This window comes from Ornithodoros turicata, chromosome 8 (genome assembly GCF_037126465.1).
Source record: "Ornithodoros turicata isolate Travis chromosome 8, ASM3712646v1, whole genome shotgun sequence".
In the NCBI taxonomy this organism is placed as follows: domain Eukaryota; kingdom Metazoa; phylum Arthropoda; class Arachnida; order Ixodida; family Argasidae; genus Ornithodoros; species Ornithodoros turicata.
The window spans coordinates 40017902-40035048 of NC_088208.1; the positions used below are offsets into that span (position 1 = coordinate 40017902).

General features: G+C 45.5%; 1 protein-coding gene across 1 annotated transcript; it reads right to left on the reverse strand.

Moving 5' to 3' along the window:
* Positions 1–1149: 1149 nt before the first annotated feature.
* On the reverse strand, positions 1150–7342 carry LOC135367325 (methionine--tRNA ligase, mitochondrial-like). Its single transcript, XM_064600540.1, has 12 exons — positions 7216–7342; positions 7001–7122; positions 6581–6652; positions 5707–5793; positions 5093–5221; positions 4784–4889; positions 4556–4692; positions 3393–3502; positions 2995–3094; positions 2695–2806; positions 2357–2542; positions 1150–1610 (listed from the first exon to the last, which is right to left on the reverse strand). The coding sequence occupies exons 1-12, from the start codon at positions 7265–7267 to the stop codon at positions 1249–1251; spliced, it is 1575 nt and encodes a 524-aa protein (XP_064456610.1). The 5' UTR covers positions 7268–7342; the 3' UTR covers positions 1150–1248.
* Positions 7343–17147: the final 9805 nt, after the last annotated feature.

Sequence of the window (17147 nt, forward strand, 5' to 3'; positions counted from 1 at the left end):
AGAACTGGTATAGAAATAAGAGGAAGGAAGAACAGAAAAAAAAAGAAAAACAGAGAGAACGTAAACAGTGAACATGTGCACAACTGAAGGCATTACGCCTTTGAAAACTGAGTGCAAGAGGAACAAAATGCATTGAATCCTCGGTGTTTGACCCGAAATGCGCGCAATGTTATGAATATGGTCAATGAAATGGAGCAGCGGGAGTTGAACCCGCTCCCAACGAATATGCGTTCCGAAGATTCTACCGTTACACCTCACTGGCAGCTGCTGGTACTTTTTCGACTGCTTCGTTTCATTGATCTGATTGCTTTGGGCGAAATTCAAGCTATGTGTTGTGTCATCCTCTGTATTTCTTCCCCTCACCTTCTACTGTGATAATGAGTATGGTGGGCGGATACATATTTTACGAATTGCAAAATACATTTTTGGGGTTGGTTCCTCTTCGCTCTTTTGACCCGGGCGCGCCGAGCCCCAAAGGTTGGTGTCAGTCTCTTAGCGGGACTTCCCGGGGGAGGCGGCGCCCCCCTAGTTCATGTTCCGGGGGGGCAAGGGCCCCCGCGCCCCCCCGTAGTCGGCGCCTATGCTTAGCAGTCTCTTATACATATATTTATACAGCAGAAGCGAAGTGTCACAACTCCTCATCCAATCCAACGAACATCCTCTCATATTGTGACAGTGTCACGATTTCATCGGACTGAAAATGTCTTGCTGTCCATAAGATGTCCAACAAGCAGCCTTGTGGACATACATGTCAAAAACATGTGGAAATCGTCGATGTCGAACTTAACCTGGACTTCCTTGTTTGTTCAAGTGAAATCCAACACAGACTCACAGGCAATCGTTGGACATCGAATGAACAATGGTCAGGTTTCAGTTTGATTGTGAACAGGCCATTGGGTACACATATACACACATTGTATACACATGTTGTACCCGTAGCCTGGACTTCCTTATTTGTCCAAGTGAAATCCAACAGAGACTCACCGACAATTGTTGGACATCGAATGAACAATGGTCAGAATTCAGTTTGATTGTGAACAGGTACACTACACATATACACACGTTGTACCCGTTTTGGGTCTTCAACGTATTATAAATAATTAAATAAATATAGTATTTGATGCTCAATGAGTCAATTACCAAATATGCTCCCATACAACATGACTTTTTACTTGATTCAACCACTAGCCTGAATACAGTGCCCTTCCTTTTTTTTTTTTTTCACTATACAGGGAATGACTAATCTATTTACAATGCTCTCTGTGCTTTCAGCCGTGGAAATACGTAGATGTTCTCCACCGCCAGGGATCTCTGATGGATGTTGCTTCTCTCAGCGTCCGTCCAGTTCCTTTCGTTCTCCCCAATATTCAGTTTGTCCAGGACCTTGGATGCGATTGTCGGGATTACGGGCTGCATTATGATTGCAGAAACTCTGAGGGCCTCCAGTGAGGCATACAGCACTGCATGGAGGAGGTCCTGGCATCCCTCCGACTTTGCCAGTTCCCAGGGCTTGTTGTCTTGTACCAAGGCGTTGGTCTGTCTCAAGACATGCATGATGGCGTCCAGGCCAAGGTAGATGTTGCCTTCGAGGTACTTTGCACGCACTTTATCTGGAGATCAGGAAACCAAACTGCACTTAGTATTGCACAAAACTGCTGCTTCATTCGTTAATCAGCCTGTCCGGGGCCACCATGAAAAATTTTTTCCCTGAACAGTGTCCCTTCACTGCACAATTTAATTTACAAAAACCTGCCACAAACGACACCATAAACGCCCAGCCCAATCACCTGGCATGATGTTATCAGATCAGTGTAACGTAACATCACCGTAACAAGCAGCCAGGAGGCCTCATACAACACTAAAAATCTCTGCCACAGACATGCAGTGGAAAATTCATCGTTCATTTAATTAGCACCTGAAAAGCCTATAAGGCATTTACAGGTGTTCATAAGGCATATACTTACGGGCTCTGTAGAACAGGATTTCCTATGGGGTGTGTCAGTAAAAGACCTCTCACACAGGCTAGAGCCCAGGTATGACAATCATTCTTGCACAAGAGCACATGTCATGTATTGCACAAAGTGCCATAGCCAAAAAACAAATCAAACCTTTATGGTGGATCGTTTCGCTGCCCCTCCAAACGAACAATGTGTCTATGCAATTTGCAAATTGCCAAAGAGTTACTAAGTGCCTGTTCTGTGTTCAAACCCGTGACATTAGTTTCCGAAAGGAGGTGTAGTTTCCAACAGACTCACCAATGCTTTTCCCAAAGGATCAGACTTTCACGACACGACTGCCCCCCATGTTGTACTCTTTAACTTTGGCTCTGAGCAAAATGAACAAGAATGGCATTCACCTGGAAGTTCGTAGACTTCTTGAAGCAGTTTTTGCCCTCTCGGGAACGACTTGAAGAATGCCTTATCACAGCTAGGAAATATCTGGTCCTTATTGACTAACAGTGCAGTGCACCTGCTCAACAGGTTTCCCAGGTTGTCAGCCAACTCTGCATTCAAGAGCCGATGCACTGATGTGCTGCTGAAATCTGTCAAGAACGGAGAGCTCATCAGATCAACAACATTTGGGCAACACAGTTTATATCAAACACAGTTGCAAAGGCAAAAAGGAAACACTTATAACAAGCATTCTGCGACTGTGCTTCCAACTGGACGGCACCTGTTTGGTCACGATACTTACTGCCATCCGAATGTGGTACTCCTTCCCTTAGGAGGAAGTAACGCAGGCCATCTGCTGTGTACCTCTCAATTTCATTAAATGGGCACACCACGTTTCCTTTGCTTTTTGACATCTGAAAAAAATGACAAGACTCGCTGCATCAGTTGGCAACATGCCCGTTTACCGATCCTCGGACTGGGTGTGTTCGACACAGCCGAGGACGACAGCAACTTGGTCGCACGGTACAAGTCGCACGCTGTCCTATATCGGGGCTTTAAATACGGGATGTTGCGATTGAAGGAAAAGTTGAAAAAGCAGCACCTTTTCATCATTCACCATCCAATGAGAGTGACAGAGGATGTGCCGAGGGGGTTCTAACCCCGCTGCCATGAGAAACGCTGGCCAATAGATTCCATGAAATCTGGTATTAAAAGGAGAAATGAAATAACGTTACATAACGCAGGCGCAAACGTTACGACAAAAACGCGGATACATATATGAGGTTGTTTCAGAACCTGCAGGTTACAAAGCTTTGTTGAAATCAGGCAGACCGTTACTCTTTCTGGGGTGCTTCAAACTCATCCCACAGGTCATGATCTGACCGCAGCACACTCAATTGCTGCGGGCGTAGCCATGAGACCTAAGCATCATGAGACTTTCAAACACTGTGGAAAATGAATTGCCAAGAGGAATTGCACAGATGCCCTGCTGTCACTCACTTCAAGATATCTTTCCCAATGACATGGCAGTCAGGGGGCCACATGTGATTGCTGTCTGGATATCCACTTGCAGTGAGGTAATTGACAAGGGCATCAAGCCACACATAGATCTACAGTGAAAGAGAGCAATGTGACAATTTCCTGTCAAAAATGCTGCCAAGTTGAAAGACACCAGGGTCACGTAGGTTTGCTAGCTTAAAATAACCATTAAACAAAATCACCACGATTGTGACATAGCAGTAACCCTTGAGGTGTCAGGAACATTCATACCAAATATTGCATTCCCAAAGTGTGCAGATTTTATTCGAACTAATTATTACGAAGTGAGCGCTTCGCCTCTGTTAAGCAAGAGGGCGTTGAAAGCAACACTGCCGGCGTTATCCTGCATGGAAGAATGCAAGCTTCGTAGCAGACGATGGGTGACGTCACAGTATCTTCTTCCGGGCGAACCTCTGTGCGCTTTGCATGTTGGTTTCGGTTTGGTATCTTCATCATTTACGAATTAATTACTTGCACAAAATGAATGCGAATGTTGCATTCAGTATCGAGGGAGCGGTCAGTGTTCGGTATGATGCTCACCTAATTTTATTCGAATACTTGCGAAGTCTCCCTTTAAGCACACATTTCATATGCTCTTAAGTGCTGGAATCGCGATCCTCTTATCAGACAAAGATGCACTTGTAGCACAGACCTTCCTTCCAATCACGTAAGTGTACCTCAACAAGCAACCATAGCTTGTCCCAAGGGTGCGGGTCGCTCTCCAATAATTCTATTGTAGTCGACATTTTATCTCCCAGGTGACAGAAATACCATTTTGATTCAAGGGGCCGGTCACATCTGTTCCAGTCGATTTCGAAATGATGGTGCCATTTAATTCCTCACCACTGATAGCAGTATCGAAAATCCCACGCAAAATAGTGGTTCAGTTTGACGGCCATTCGATGGAATACACGTTAGCGCTATCTTTGTCTGATAAAGAGACAGAATTCAAAGCATTTAAGGACGCATGAAACAGCACTAGTATTAAAATCTGCTGTGAGCAAGTGCTCTGTGTGTCATTGGGATTCCTTGTCATCGTGCTCTTTGAGTAAAATGTGTGCATGCATCAACAGTCTCAGAACGGCCTTTCTTGTACATAGTATCTGTATATGAAAATGCTTTACCGTCTGTGTGTCGTCGCCAGGAACTGGAATGCCCCAGTGTACCCTGGAGCTCTGCCGAGATACGGAGAGATCGTTGAGACCAGCGCTGATCCAATTTTTTAAAAGGCTTTGAAATTTTGAAGGCTGCACAATGCTTTCTGCAAAGGTGTCGAAAACGCATTTTTGTATTAATCCCAAACACGTTTGGTACGAAGGAAATGTAGCTATAAAACCATCGACTCATCGTACCTGACGACCTTAACCAGTGAAGGAGGTCATCTTGGAACTCGGACAACTTGAACATGTAATTCTTCTCTTCCATCCATTCAACCGGATGTCCAGATTCTATACTGACCTGAAGAAAGACAAGTTCAAGGGGTTGTGAAACCATTTCCGAACTTTTGAAGAAATAGCGTCGTAAATATGGTTTTATATGTGTCAAGCGCGCACATCAAAATGCTATGTTTCAGAGACGGACCTCGTTCACAGCCTAATCATGATTGCACGCAATCCAATCTTGCACCAGTCTGAACAGGGTATCTGGAAGGTTCGGCTCACCTTTTGCGGAACGCCCTGATGTCCTGTGACTTCTTTGATTTCCGACTCTGATAAAAATACTTCATCTTGTGTACAATACCACCCCTTGTAGCTTCCACTGTACAGATGTCCATCTTGACGCAGTTTGTCCTGAAAAAAAAAAAAGAGCTTGGCCGTCACTCGGCCCTATCTCTCTGTGTTTTCCCGATATATGCCTATATGCAGTGTGACTTATATCTATAGCCTGAAGATTTCGGGAAATATTTTTTTACAAAATTCGGTGGGTAAAAATTGGGTAAATAAATGTGTGCTATAAATTCATAAAAATTTGGGTTGAAAAACTTCCAATATGTTAAATTCGGGGATAAATCGGGCTCAGTTACTCAGATTAACTGTACTGGTTTGGTACAAACGGTGATGTAACTGCATTTGCCGCCAAACAATTTAGTGTGCATTCCTACGGACGTCTCAGTGAGGGCAGTGTGCCGGGTAAAAGTCTGGTTTCACCCTAAAGAGGCAACCTCCAATTTGGGGTGCAAATTCAAGGAAGAATCTGGTTAAACCGTAAAGCATCAGGCTCTACTTCTATCTAGCGCTCAATGGTCGAGCAATCTACAAAGAAACTTGAGGCATACCCAAAAGTGACGGACACATTTTTTGTGCCTCGTGTCGCTGGTCCTCGTGAAGTGAGTGTGTGTTATGGAAGAGCTGTCAAACAGGTCCTGCAAAAAGACAATCACTGATAAAGATAAACTTCCTGTATCGTATATTCATTATTGAATCAATCAAAGGGTGAAACTGAAACTTGTGGTACTCCTGTCTTAAAATACGCAATCTACATACAACAACATAGTGCATGATCTACAACTGCTTTTGTGAAATGTGTTCAACAAAATTACAATGACAACGTCGTTTACAACGAAATAATCGTGTCTGGAACCAGGCAGAAGTAAGGAAAGTCTTTTCCTCTGTCTTTCTTACATCTGCATACAGTTTACCACTGAGCACGTGTTTACCGCCCCCAAAGAATGAATAATAATAGATATACTGTATTTATGCAGGAACACAGCGTCAAGCATGTGTACATTATGAGTGACTCAAGATGACCTCAACATCTCATGCATGTCAAAACTGACATAACAATAGTATATACACTTGACACATAAGTGATTTGCATTTAAGGCAGATAGAAGTTGTGTTCCAAAACAAACTCCCAAGTAGGTGCTGAACACGGGACATCGTTGCGGGAATATTTTGTGGTGAGTCGTAGCGCATCCTGGCATGCGGTGTACCTGTGAAGTTGTCGAGCTCGTGCGTGTAATACATGTGTATGTGATCCCGAAGAAAACAGCATTAATTATCATCAAAACAGTTACGATCCTTTCACTTCAATTTATCATTAATGTATCAATCACATCATCGAAACAAAGTATATCTGAAACATTATGCTGTGCCATGCATTATGTGAATTTAAAATGAAAACTTCCGTCGTTGTCATACCATACGTACCTTGAATTTGGTGGATATTTCGGAACAGAAAGTGACTTCGTGTTGGTGTGCTCTAGTCGCCGCTTGCTGGATCTGAGACAGAAATCGTCCGGCATAACATGAGCAGAAACAGATAATCCCACATCGTCAACCTATGTAGTCGATCAATCATTTCTGTTGCAGCATCCCGTTGTCTCTTCCTCTGTATAAACACAACCGTGCACGTACACCAACAGTACAGAGGTAAAATTAATCGAGCCGTGGCCTTGCGGCCCGGGGTTAGATGCTTTCCAAACTTTCTCGTTTAATCTCGAGAAATTGATTAATATTTACGATGAAAATAGACAAGTGCACGTGACACGGTTCAAAACTATGCGTTATTGATCGCCGCGACGCAGATTCCACACGATACGCACTCGATGTTGTAACAGTAATCCGTACCTTCAGTCCATGTTCGTCGGTTCCAGTTGCGAATACAGTGTGTTGCTTCGGCGCAAGAAGTTTGTGAACTCGATGCAGAGTATCCGCTAGGACAACTGTGTGGTAATGACCTATGTGAGGTGCTTGAAAAGCAAGTACATATCGTCATTAGTCACGCCTCGCTTGTGAAGGAAAAACTGTACAAATTCTACCAAAACGATGTGGAGAATGCTTACCAGCATTTACGTAAAATATGGGAGTCGTGATAAAATATCTAGCCGAGCCCATCAGAACCCCACACCGCTCACGTGTGGGATACCTTGCCTTGCCTCTGCGTGTTCTGGTTCGTAAACAACGTGGATACTTCGATAGGCAGAGCGCGGACATGTTTGTTCAGGGTGATGTCCCAGGATGCCAGGATGTCGTCTACGTGACGGCCATCTTGTGACCAACCTACCTCCATGTTTGGAACGCATTTTGGGGGATCAGGGGCGTCGGGCGTGGTTGAACTTGGAAGTCGTCTATCGCCGCATGGGGGGGGGGGGGGGGAACGATTCGAAGTTCGAACGATTAGACCCTGTGTACAAAAAGATAGCGTAACAGAACGACTCCAAACCTGTTCCAATATGACACAAAGCATTCACTCTACTGACTTTCCATAACTGTGCACTCTTTCGTAATAGCTAGTGAATATGCTTGTCCTGGTTCATGCCCGATTCTCTGTTGCACTCATCACTGCACGGGTTGCGAACTCTATCACCAGCCAACGAGCAGTGCGATGAGCAGCGCGACGTTGGTAGACCGACTGAAACCGAAACAAATCGGAAGTGGAGGGCTGGGTTCCGGGAATGGACACTTGTTCACTGCCTCCTATTGAAAGCAAAGTAGGACCGAAGGTCGCGTCCCTTTCGGGGACCACCGTAATCCCCTCAAGACCGGCTTTCGGGCGCAACTTTGTTCACCTCTAGCTTGGAGCGTATAGTTCGACTCTACCAAATTGGTGGCGCTGTCGGACACTATGACGTCATTTGTTTACAAACAAAGAGAGATCTATTCCGTGTTAGCGCCGCGAAGCAACTTTGGCTGTGAGAACACCAGGAAAGAGTGGGAGACAGGATGCTTAGTATGCATCCATCCTAGTGCGACTTCTGTCGACATTTGGGAAGTCCGCCGGAAAACCCAGGTAAAACCACAGGCGGTGCTGGGAGTCCACCCCCCCCCCCCCCCCCCAACGTTACCTCTCACTCTCAGACTCGGCCTGGAAAGCGATCCTCCTAACCACTATAAAACGTGACTGATTCACGCCAAACAGTCCTATGTGAACATGATGGCAATTGATGTTATGAGGCCGGAACACATAGAATCCATACAATCCAGAAGATGTGACTTCGAGTCCTAGAGCTGGCTAACCTTTTCAGTGACAGAATTCCTTCCTTCCTCCTTCATCAGTTCTATATGTGTCCGTGTCCGCGCGCTCGTTGGTGGTGGTCATGCGAAAGACGGTTACACGTACTACTCGGTCACACGTACTTCGTGGCTTCATTTATTTTTCTCTATCAATGACAAATGATACACAGGTGATGTGTCTGTCTGCATGCTTTCGAGTGATCACGACGCCATCTGTAGCGATCGCGTCTCCCTTTTCGCTATTCTAGCCTGAAACAAAAATAAAATCAAATACGAAGTACGATTATGCAGCACGCTATCAGCGGCGGACACTGCGAAGGAAAGGAAAATTTCAGCCCTTTTGACGCCTGCGCAATATGTCTCCTCTCTCACGCATGTGTTTTTCTCTGCGGTGCCTTCAACGACCACGGTCGATTGCACGTGTGCTAGATACCAGTTAAAGCGCAGTAGTGCAAACACATCCTTTTACGCTGGAATCTACGTTACAGCACGCCCAGGTGAGCAAGTGGAAATTACCAGGGTCTTGCAAGAATTGATAGCGCAGACACTATGCCTTAGTAGTTGCACATCAGTATGGTGGGGTATGGTACGCTACATGGTCATTAGCCATCTTGCCCACGCAAGGAGCCCTTAATGTAGGAATGAAGCTACAGCGACAGTAAATTTCTCAGACAAGAACAAAATATGTGACACGGTATCTTTCCCGAGCGAGTTCTTCATCCCGTTTTCTGAACTGAAGCTCAGACATCGAAGAGGAACAACTGTCCACCAGCCGCGAAAGCACACAGCATACTTGTCTTGATATACGTGAATCCTTGTGTATGAGCAAGTTGGGCACATGGCAACTTTTTAATCAATATTTCGGTTTCAGAAACAGTCTGTATTGCCGATACTAGGCCTAGCATTATTTGCGCAAGCTGAGCAATGAGGTGCATAAAGTTGAGCAGTATAAACGCTCGTGGACTGAGATAAGTAATTTGACAGAATGTGTAATTCCTGTTGATTCGTTTACGGAGGCGTATTTCATTCCTGACACGTTATTTCTTAATGCAAGCTAGAGCACCTATTCTTATCTCTTTTCACCTTCTGTTCTTGATAACGGCTCGGAATCGTGAGCCTCTGATTGTTGGTGTACGTGGACGATCGAAAAGGACAAGTAGAGGGGACGTGACTTCTTGTGTGCTCACAGGTTACCAAGCTTCTTTCTGGTTACTGACCTCGTTACCACTTTCTGCAGGTGCTGCTCTGTTAGAGTGGAGCTGTGGTGCTCAAGCCAACAGATGGAGGTGGCCCCTGTTGTTGCTTGTTTCGAAAAGATATCTCTTTTTGCATGGTGGTTCCTGCTGTCTCTGTGATTGCAGGCACCAACAGGTGATGTCATGGGTTATCATGCTTCTCTCTGGTTACTGGCCTTGTTGCCATTTTCTGCAGGTGCTTCTGAAGCCAACAGATGGAGGTGTCACCTGTTGCTGCTTGTTATGAAAATATCTCTTTTTGAATGGTCTGTCCTGCTGGCTCTCAGCGATTGAAGGCACCGACAGGTGATGTCACAGGTTGTCATGCTTTTTCTGGTTACTGGTCTTGTTACCATTTTCTGCAGGTGCTGCTCTGTGGTGCTCAAGCCAACAGATGGAGGTGTTACCTGTTGCTGCTTGTTTCGAGAAGACCTCTTTTTGCATGGTCTGTCCTGCTGGCTCTCAGCGATTGAAGGCACCAACAGGTGATGTCACAGGTTGCCATGCTTCTTTCTGGTTACTGGCCTTACCATTTTCTGCAGGTGCTACTCAAGCCAACAAATGGTGGTGTCACCTGTTGCTGCTTGTTATGAAAATATCTCTTTTTGAATGGTTTGTCCTGCTGTCTCTGGGCGACTGAAGGCACCAACAGGTGATGTCACAGGTTGCCATGCTTCTTTCTGGTTACTGGCCTTACCATTTTCTGCAGGTGCTACTCAAGCCAACAAATGGTGGTGTGCCCTGTTGCTGCTTGTTATGAAAAGATCTCACTTTTCGAATGGTATGTCCTGCTGTCCCTCGGCGACTGAAGGCACCAACAGGTGATGTCACAGGTTACCATGCTGCTTTCTGGTTGCTGGCCTTGTTACCATACTCTGCAGGTGCTGCTCAAGCCAACAGATGGAGGTGTCACCTGTTGCTGCTTGTTATGAAAATATCTTTCTGAATGGTTTGTCCTGCTGTCCGTCGGCGACTGAAGGCACCAACAGGTGATGTCACAGGTTACCATGCTGCTTTCTGGTTGCTGGCCTTGTTACCATACTCTGCAGGTGCTGCTCAAGCCAACAGATGGAGGTGTCACCTGTTGCTGCTTGTTATGAAAATATATCTTTTTGAATGGTTTGTCCTGCTGTCTCTGGGCGACTGAAGGCACCAACAGGTGATGTCACAGGTTGCCATGCTTCTCTCTGGTTACTGGCCTTGTTGCCATTTTCTGCAGGTGCTTCTCAAGCCAACAGATGGAGGTGTCACCTGTTGCTGCTTGTTATGAAAATATCTCTTTTTGAATGGTCTGTCGTGCTGTCTCTCGGCGACTGAAGGCACCAACAGGTGATGTCACAGGTTGCCATGCTTCTTTCTGGTTACTGGCCTTACCATTTTCTGCAGGTGCTACTCAAGCCAACAAATGGTGGTGTCACCTGTTGCTGCTTGTTGTGAAAATATCTCTTTTTGAATGGTTTGTCCTGCTGTCCCTCGGCGACTGAAGGCACCAACAGGTGATGTCACAGGTTACCATGCTGCTTTCTGGTTGCTGGCCTTGTTACCATACTCTGCAGGTGCTGCTCAAGCCAACAGATGGAGATGTCACCTGTTGCTGCTTGTTATGAAAATATCTCTTTTTGAATGGTTTGTCCTGCTGTCTCTGGGCGACTGAAGGCACCAACAGGTGATGTCACAGGTTGCCATGCTTCTTTCTGGTTACTGGCCTTACCATTTTCTGCAGGTGCTACTCAAGCCAACAAATGGTGGTGTCACCTGTTGCTGCTTGTTATGAAAATATCTCTTTTTGAATGGTTTGTCCTGCTGTCTCTGGGCGACTGAAGGCACCAACAGGTGATGTCACAGGTTGCCATGCTTCTTTCTGGTTACTGGCCTTACCATTTTCTGCAGGTGCTGCTCAAGCCAACAAATGGTGGTGTCCCCTGTTACTGCTTGTTTTGAAAAGATCTCTTTTTTGCATGGTCTGTCCTGCTGTCTCTCGGCGATTGAAGCCACCAACAGGTGATGTCACATGATGTCATGCTTCTTTCTGGTTACTGGTCTTGTTACCATTTTCTGCAGGTGCTGCTCTGTTAGAGTGGAGCTCTGTGGTGCTCAAGCCAACAGATTGAGGTGTTACCTGTTGCTGCTTGTTCTGAAAAGATCTCTTTTTGCATGGTCTGTCCTACTGTCTCTCAGCGATTGAAGGCACGAACAGGTGATGTCACAGGTTGTCATGCTTTTTCTGGTTACTGGTATTGTTTACTATTTTCTGCAGGTGCTGCTCTGTTAGAGTGGGGCTCTGCTGCTCAAGCTAACATGCAGGTGGCCCTGCTTGTTTCGAGAAGACCTCTTTTTGCATGGTCTGTCCTGCTGGCTCTCAGCGATTGAAGGCACCGACAGGTGATGTCGCAGGTTGCCATGCTTCTTTCTGGTTACTGGTCTTGTTACTATTTTCTGCAGGTGCTGCTCTGTGGTGCTCAAGCCAACAGATGGAGGTGTTCCCTGTTACTGCTTGTTTTGAAAAGATCTCTTTGCATGGTCTGTCCTGCTGTCTCTCGGCGATTGAAGGCACCAACAGGTGATGTCACAGGTTGCCATGCTTCTTTCTGGTTACTGGTCTTGTTACCATTTTCTGCAGGTGCTGCTCTGTTAGAGTGGGGCTCTGCGGTGATCAAGCCAACAGATGGAGGTGTTGCCGGTTGCTGCTTGTTCTGAAAAGATCTCTTTTTGCGTGGTCTGTCCTACTGTCTCTCAGCGATTGAAGGCACCAACAGGTGATGTCACCGGTTGTCATTCTTTTTCTGGTTACTGGTCTTGTTTACTATTTTCTGCAGGTGCTGCTCTGTTAGAGTGGGGCTCTGCTGCTCAAGCTAACATGCAGGTGGCCCTGCTTGTTTCAAAAAGATCTCTTTTTGCATGGTGGTTCCTAATGTCTGTCAGCGATTGAAGGCACCAACAGGTGATGTCACAGGTTGTCATGCTTTTTCTGGTTACTGGTCTTGTTACCATTTTCTGCAGGTGCTGCTCTGTGGTGCTCAAGCCAACAGATGGAGGTGTTACCTGTTGCTGCTTGTTTTGAAAAGATCTCTTTGCATGGTCTGTCCTGCTGTCTCTCGGCGATTGAAGGCACCAACAGGTGATGTCACAGGTTGCCATGCTTCTTTCTGGTTACTGGTCTTGTTACCATTTTCTGCAGGTGCTGCTCTGTTAGAGTGGGGCTCTGCGGTGATCAACCCAACAGATGGAGGTGCCCCCTGTTGCTGCTTGTTTTCAAAAGATACCTCTTTTGCATGGTCTGTCCTGGTGTGTCTCGGCGATTGAAGGCACCAACAGGTGATGTCAGAGGTTGCCATGCTTTCTGTGGTTACTGATCTTGTTACCATTTTTTTGCAGGTGCTGCTCTGGTGCTCAAGCTAACATATGCAGGTGGCACTGCTTGTTTCAAAAAGATCTTTTTGCATGGTGGTTCCTTCTGTCTCTCAGCAACTGAAGGCACCAACAGGTGATGTCACAGGTTACCATGCTTCTTTCTGGTTACTGGCCTTGTTACCATTTTATGCAGTTGTTACTCTGCTAGAATGGAGCTCTGGTGCTCAAGCTAACATACAGAGGCGTCCCCTGTTGCTGCTTGTTTCAAAAATATCTCTTTTTGCATGGTGGCTCCTGATAAAAACAAAATACGAAATACCAGCTTAATTGAAACAGCAGACAAATTACCAGACAGAGACCTGTTCAGCCCACGCCTGCGGGTTGCAATCAGCATGTTTGCACGGAGGTTTGCATGGAAGACGTTATTGCTATCAGGATTACGGCAGTTTTTCGGCACATTCAGGTAAAGTGCCTGTGATCTACAGCAGTGCTATAACAACTACCCAGACAGCACAGGCAACCGCGGAAAGAATGGCAACGCAATGGTGGCGTCGGCTTCTGACCGGGCGATATTGTCGGACTTCGCAGTCGTGTGGGAAAGGAGGAGGTAGAGCGCAAGATAACATGAGATCGTCCCCCAGACGGTGCCCTGACCATTTCCGGACTGACGGTCATGTGATCAAGAATATAGGATCGCACCCCGATGCTGCTCCGATCACTAACTGATAATCAGTCACATATGAGACCCACCGATGCGCAGAAACGGATTTCTTTTTCACGACTGCCAGGTGCCGACTGTCCAATCTGTTTCCAATCTGTACCCAATCTGTCCAATGATGTGGCTCGACCAGTGGGTCGTGTTTGTAGGGCCGGAGATCCCATCGCCCGTCCGTGTTAATGTATATATACTCTGCCGCGCCACCGAAACTTGCGTGGAATTTCGACATAGTTGAAGCGATTCATCGCCAGGTAAGTCAGATTTCTTTCTATATGGTACTCCTCGCAATGATAAACGTTACACTTGGGTGGTTTTCACCATGCGCATGACAGCTCTCTCTAGAAGGCTTCTCTGAAAACTTAGAAGTCAAAACGTGCTTTCGGTTTTAGTGCCCCATATTATGCTTTTTGCGTTGCTTTTCGGATGACAGGTTATGTTTTGGAAAAAAAAAAAAATTGGTTGAGTAAAGTGTAGAAGCGCACGTATATAGTGTATTTGACTTCAGACTAAATATAACCACTTCTTCAGGTTGACTGCTTGCCTACAAAGCTGGAGGCCTGGACATCTTCAGCTAAAAGTAAGTTTATACGTGGTTAGGCGCAATATTAAAGTTACGAAGAACAACAAATTCGTTAGCGAATAAGATCTGCGCGCCATTAATCCGTCTGCGCGATATAACGGGTAACGCCAATTGGCCATCGTGATCTTCAATTCAGTGTCACACTGGACACCGGGCCGTGCGAAAAGAAATAAAAGAAATTAATGCGGTGATGAAGAGGCTATCGCAAGATTTCTGCCTCCGTGCCTTTCTTCCAGTGATGGTTAATATTTTTCTAGCAGATCTTGTCATGTCATGCTGACAACGGCAACTCTATTTGCTGTGCATTCAGTAATGTGTGTGGTGTGGTGCACTTTTTCAAACAGTTTAAGCTTGACCCGAAACTATTTCCTCTTTCAGAATCCAGCCTACACTTCGGTTGCAACCCTATGAACCAATCTCGCTGTGATGTTTGCTTGCAAGAAATACAATCTGGTATACTTTGTTTTTTTGTTTTTTTCAAAAATACTTCGGGTATCCGCATTGATATAACAAGGTCTCAAAGCAAGAAAGCAAATGTATAAGAAAAGGCATCTTTTTTTTTTTTTTCAGCGTTTGTTAACTATTCAATTTTTTTCTTGTGCGTATTGAAAGTTTACCCTTTTGGGTGAAACCCGATTTTTACCTGGCAAATTGTCATCACAGACGTCTGTACACGAATGTTTGGCCGCAAATTCGGTTAATTACCGTTTCTACCGAACCAGTACCATTGAGTTTGAGTAACTGAGCCCGATCTCTCCCCGCATTTAGCATCTGCAAGTTTTTCAACATGAACTCCCATGAATTTAGTGCAAATTGTTTATTTACCCGATTTGTACCCCCCTGAATTTAGAAAAAGGTATTTCACGAAAACTTCAGACCCTATCGTTATAACCCATATGGTGGCCCTGAAGTGGCAACTTGCTCTTTGCTCCTCCTGTATATAGTTGGTGCGGTTACACTACCAATGCAGGTTGCATCCCAAAGCAACATGTTTCTTTTTATTATCATTATTACAGAAAAACTGCAAGCAAGATACAGAGATGTCACCCAGTAAGGAATCTACTGCCAGTTAGCCGCTATTTGGAAGGCACTGGGGATAAAGACGATGACCAAGGGGCTCATGGAAGACAAGCCCTGGTGCAACGCCATGGGCTCGCATTTATAAAGTGAACCCCCTGTGTTTTATTGATGGCAAAATGTTGCTGTAGGTTTCATAGTTAGAACATTTTCCCTTCTCTTTTTTTTCTGTTTTTGCGAAGTTCACGCCTATTTTGAGTGTTTGAGTGTCATCAATAAAACTTTGCATTGTGAAACATGGTGTGATTATTGAAATACATTCTAATATGTAGATATTGGGTAAAAATATTTGGTGGGAGAGGGGAAACAGCGAATTCCGTGCTCGTCGGGAAGCCGCCGGCGCACTATACCCTAAGTTCGTCGGATCCTGACTCTATGCCTGTAGTGGCCCGCTGTTTCAAAGCGTCGTCGAAGGCGGATCGCTCGGCCACGTCCCGATTGTGGCCTGACGACTTGTGCTGCCTGGGTAATAGCACAGATGTATAGGACAACCGCAGCCATAGCGTGCATTGCACAGTTCGTGTAGTGGTTCACTTGTCTGCGTGCATTTGGGAATCCTGGTAGATGCACAGAGATGTGAACATGGTATCCGATGGCGTTGACGCCATTTTTGTCAATATGGAGTTCAGTTCTAGGAGCTTTGAGTTGCTGTCGATATGGGCTACACTATAGGCCTAGCATTGCTGAAATGTATATACTTGTATGTATATTACTTTAGTGCTTCATCAGTGGTTCGAGCGGATCATGTGGTGATCAGGCTTTAATATTGCAATTGCCATGTGCCCCCCAAACTCAATAATTAGAGTTGTTCAATATATATTTGTTAAATAGTCCCCTAATTGAGCGAAAAATTGGTTTCCTAGTAGCAGCCCCGTCAAGTATACAATGCAATGACAAAACTAAATGCGCCCTAAGGCAACTCCCCTTTTTATGAAAATTTGTTGCAAATAAAAGGAAACTCCCTGTATAAGCGAGCGATAAAAGAGAAACGAGCGCTACTTTTCAGCTACTTGACTAAGAAACAGGTGCTAATAGTGAAGCAGTACCTGCTTCTTACTCAAGTAACAGAAAAGTACCACTTGCTTTTCTTTTATCGCTCTCTTTAAATATAATTTCTGGACACGTTAGAGCAAACACCCTGTATATGTGTGTGTGTGTGTTTATAAGTTCACCGTGCACTCCCAGTCGAGACTCGATCGACCCCCCCCCCCCCCCCCCCCCCCCCCCCGGCGCAGGGTAGTGACACGATCGCTGACAGTGTCAGCGAGACATCAGCGCCCCCATGCAGCCGCTACCCTAGCCAACTTCCGGTTGTCCCTTCTGTTTGTAAGCAGTGAAAGAGAGCGCTGCCAGTCCTAGTACGCGGACCGCGCGTAGGAGTTGCTGGTTATCACCTGGCTAGTATCATCTAGTAGGTCATAATAACAATAATAATTTATTTTGTCACAAAGATGACCGGGGACAGCGACAAAAAAGTCACGCTGTGACTTGACGAGGGCACTGTCCCCGTACGGCAGCATCACGCAGTATTTTATTTTTTACAGAAAAGCGAGGTACTAGGGAATTGCACCTTACAGGAAACAAAAACAAAACGATACACTTTCCGACACACTTCTTAACTTGTACAACATTCCCTAACACATTTTCTTGTGGCTCCTAGTAAGTTAAAGTAAGTCATGGTTTCACCCGCAGGACGTTCTCTCCGATTCTTATATCTTTGAGAGAGTCTGCACTGTTAAATTTCATTCAGCGTGGGAGTAATGAACTAAAAATCATCATCAGATGTGACCCGCAGTCTCA